At 65.7% G+C, this 3,537-nt stretch overlaps 1 protein-coding gene across 1 annotated transcript; it reads left to right on the top strand.

The window, feature by feature from the left end:
- Positions 1 to 681: 681 nt before the first annotated feature.
- LOC118258399 (signal-regulatory protein beta-1-like) lies at positions 682 to 2,818 on the top strand. The gene is made up of 5 exons (XM_035567168.1): positions 682 to 748; positions 1,112 to 1,465; positions 1,650 to 1,964; positions 2,071 to 2,412; positions 2,715 to 2,818. The coding sequence occupies exons 1-5, from the start codon at positions 682 to 684 to the stop codon at positions 2,816 to 2,818; spliced, it is 1,182 nt and encodes a 393-aa protein (XP_035423061.1).
- The last annotated feature ends 719 nt before the right edge of the window (positions 2,819 to 3,537 follow it).

The raw sequence follows: 3,537 nt of genomic DNA, 5'->3' as shown, positions 1-3,537 counted from the left end.
GTTAACGCTTTTGGTGCCTGCCCCTCTGCCGGACGGGGCAGGCAGCAGGAGGCCGAGCTGGGCAGGAGCACAGCAGGACTTAACCCCTGAAACGCGTCCCGGCTTGAAGCCCCCCTGCGCTCGCCCTGATGCCCGCACAGAGCCAGGGGCTGGAGGGGCTGCGGTGGGCACGGGGTGCCCCTGGTTTCTGCAGGACAGCCCCGGCTGCAGGGAGGCTCCGACGAAGCCCTGCGTGAGGGGCAGAGCGGCCGTCTGCACCTGGGGTGCGTGCGGCCTTAGGCCCCCTCTCTCCTGCTGCCCCGTGCCGGTGGATGTGGCAGCGCCGCCCATGTGTGGGCTGGCATCGCTGGTGAGGAACAGTCTCATGATGGAGATATTCAAGGCACATCTGGACGCCTACCTGGGCAGCCTGCTCTAAGGAGCCTGCTTTGGCAGGGGGGTTGTACCGCATGATCTTTCGAGGTCCCTTCCAACCCCTTCGATTCTGTGATTCTGTGATTCTGTATGGCACAAACACCCAGGGAGTGGGAACCCTCTGGGCTTGCGCAGGGCTACGTAGAGGAGCACGGCCAGAGGCAAAACCCAAACCGCTTCCTTCCCCTTTGGCACGGAGGGTTTCCAGGGCCCCACCAAGTCGAGCCACACCGAGCAGCACCTTGGAGGGGGACGAAGCCACTCACCATGGCTCCGCTGACACAGGCGCTGCCTCTTGCCTGCCTGATGCTGCTCCTGCTCTGCAGTGCCCCGGGTGAGTGCACAGCCCTGCACAGCCCCAGCGCCTTTGCCAGGGCATGCTCCCCGCTGCTGCTGGCAGAGCGACCCTTCCCTGAACCCACAGGTATATGGGGCCCTTCCCTACCCTCTTCCAGCTTGCTTTTATCCCCAGCTCAAAACTTTGCTTTATTTGAGCATGTCCAGGCCCCCTGCCCTCTGCAACCCGCGGTGCAGCCCGGGGGCAGGCACTGGCTCACAGCGCCTTCTGCCCTGGGGGGCAAGGGACAGGGATGTCACTCTGCCCCCAGCTTCGTGCTGGGGGTCAGGTGAGGCCCCATGCTGCGCCCTGGCTCCAGGGCCCCTCACCAGCCCCAAACCCTCCTCTCGCTGTCCCCAGGTGCGGGTGCCCAGGTGGTTCAGGGCTTCGAGCTGCGACAGCCCCAGAAGAAGATGTCGGTGATCGCAGGGGAGACGCTGACCCTGACCTGCACCGTGACTGAAGGGCGTCCCGTTGGCCCCGTGAGGTGGCTGAAGGGCTGGGGCAGTGGCAATGAGACCATTTATGACCAGAAAGAACCCTCCTCATCCCGCGGGACGAGGGCAGTGGATGTGTACAACACAGACTTCACCATCCTCATCAGGGACGTCCGCCCCGAGGATGCCGGCACCTATTACTGTGTGAAGTTTCGCAAAACGGACACCGGTGAAGAGTTGTATCGGCGTGGCGAGGGCACGGTGGTGTCGGTGCAGGGTGAGTGTGGCTCTGGTGCAGCTCCCAGCAGGAGCCAGCCCTGCTGGGTCAGCCCCCGTCCCGTCCCGTGGGCTCTGCTCTGGGGCAAGTGGGGCCGGGGCAAGGGTTCAGGAGCCAGCCCAAGGAGAGGGCTCCAGGGCCAGGGGGGCAGAGCCTGGCTGATGGACCCATTCTTCTCCCACAGCCAGACCCTCCAACCCGACTGTGTACAGGCCCACCCGCCGAGTGGAGCCGGGGAAGACGGCGTCCTTCACCTGCAAGACCGGGGGGTTCTTCCCCAGTGACATCCATGTGAAGTGGTTCAAGGACAGGGCCCCGATTCAGGCTCAGCCGATCCTCATCACCCCTGGGCCATCGAACTTCACCTACAACATGTCCAGCACCGTGAAGTTGAGGCTGCAGAAGGACGACATCCGCTCAGAGCTCACCTGCGAGGTGCGGCATGCCACGCTGACGGCCCCGCTGAACAGGAGTTACCATCTGAGCCACATCCTGCGAGGTGAGGGCTCGGTGGGGACCGGTGCTCACGGCCCCGGGGCTGGGACAGGGCCCCCACGGGCACGGGGCTGAGGGACGCCGGCTCCAGCCGCTGCTTCTCTTCCCAGTTCCCCCCAGCGTGCTCGTGGCTCAGTTTCCGGACCCCGTGGGGCTGAACAAGACGGTGAACTTCACCTGCGACGTGCAGGGGTTCTACCCGGGAAGCGTGACCGTGACCTGGCTGGAGAATGGGACGGAGATGAACACGGGGAGCCCCCCCCGGCCGACGGAAACCCCCGAGGGCTTGTTCGAGCTGAGGAGCACGGTGGCAGTGCAAGCCGTGCAGGAGAAGAACGGCTCCGTGTTCACCTGCTGGGTAGTGCACGAGGGCCAGGACCCCATCGGCAGCAGGGCCACGCTGCGTGTCGCTGCCTCATACCAGAAGGAATCCAACTCCCCCAACCCAAACGGTGCGTGAGAGCCAGTGCGATGTGGCCCCTGAGGGGAAGGGTGTGGGATGTCACCCCCCTGGGAGAGCTCGAAGTCCCACCAGAATACGGTCCAAGGACATGAGGTCTTTGTGTCCTTGGGGGGATGCTGCTGGGAACCCAAATGTTGTCCTTACTGCTTAGAGCATCTCTGCACCGACCCCAGCTGCAAGGCCGCAGGGGCTCGTGTTGCCGACCCAGCTCGGAAGGTAACGGCACCCGGGGGCTGTGTGGCTGGGGGGCTGCATTCCCCACATCCCACGCTCACTCCCGTGCTCCTGCAGGTGCCCATCTCCTCTCCAGCCCTGGCCTGTGGCTCGGCATGCTGCTTGAGAAGGCGATCCTCAGCCTCGTCCTCTTCTTCCTCTTCAAGCGCTGGCAGGCCTGAGGAGGGGCCAGCGGGGCACAGCGAGGCCACCGAGACGGGAGCGACGCAGGAGAGCGTTGTCAGAGCTCCGTCACCTCCGAGCTGAGCACGCCAAGCTCGGGCCAGCGGCACTGGGCGAGCAGACCCGCTGCTTCTTTTGGGGGCCCGGTACCACCACCCCTGCTGCCTCCCCATTCTGCGTCCTCGGCCCCCAGAGAGGCTGCATCCCTTGGCATCTCCCTGCGCCAAGGGTCTCAGTCTCCCCTGGCTGTCCCCATACCCCCCAGCTGTCCCCTTCCCCCCCCCCCCCGGCTCTCCCCATCCCCTCGCTGCGTTGCTCCGCACGTGATTATTGCCATCAATACAAATCGTTCCAAAAAGCACCCTCACGGCACCTTCCTCCGGGACAGCACATTCCAGACAGGGCCAGTTCCAGGCTGGGACCCCCCTGACCCCCACAGGTCCCCCCTGGGCTCCTCGGCCTCGGCCTCTTCTTCCTCCCCGGGGGAAGGGGCTGCGCTGCGCTGCCTGCGTGGGGAACGTGGGCACGGCTCGGCACAGGGCAGCACGGCTCGGCACGGCATGGGATGGGGTGGCACAGCATGGCACGGGGCGGCACAGCTCGGCTCGGCACGGGGCAGCACAGCGTGGCACCGGGCAGCACAGCTCGGCACAGCATGGCACGGGGCGGCACAGCTCGGCATGGGGCAGCACAGCATGGCACAGGTCAGCATGGCACG

The sequence above is a fragment of the Cygnus atratus genome, chromosome 16, assembly GCF_013377495.2.
Source record: "Cygnus atratus isolate AKBS03 ecotype Queensland, Australia chromosome 16, CAtr_DNAZoo_HiC_assembly, whole genome shotgun sequence".
Classification (NCBI taxonomy): domain Eukaryota; kingdom Metazoa; phylum Chordata; class Aves; order Anseriformes; family Anatidae; genus Cygnus; species Cygnus atratus.
Note: the sequence above shows the minus strand (reverse complement) of the source record. Positions and strands in the feature narration are given on the sequence as shown.

Coding starts and splice junctions, on each gene's coding strand:
- LOC118258399 (XM_035567168.1), top strand. CDS start 682: ATGGCTCCGCTGACACAGGCGCTGCCTCTTGCCTGCCTGATGCTGCTC. Junction 749..1,111: donor CCTGCTCTGCAGTGCCCCGG/GTGAGTGCACAG, acceptor CGCTGTCCCCAG/GTGCGGGTGCCCAGGTGGTT. Junction 1,965..2,070: donor TCTGAGCCACATCCTGCGAG/GTGAGGGCTCGG, acceptor TTCTCTTCCCAG/TTCCCCCCAGCGTGCTCGTG.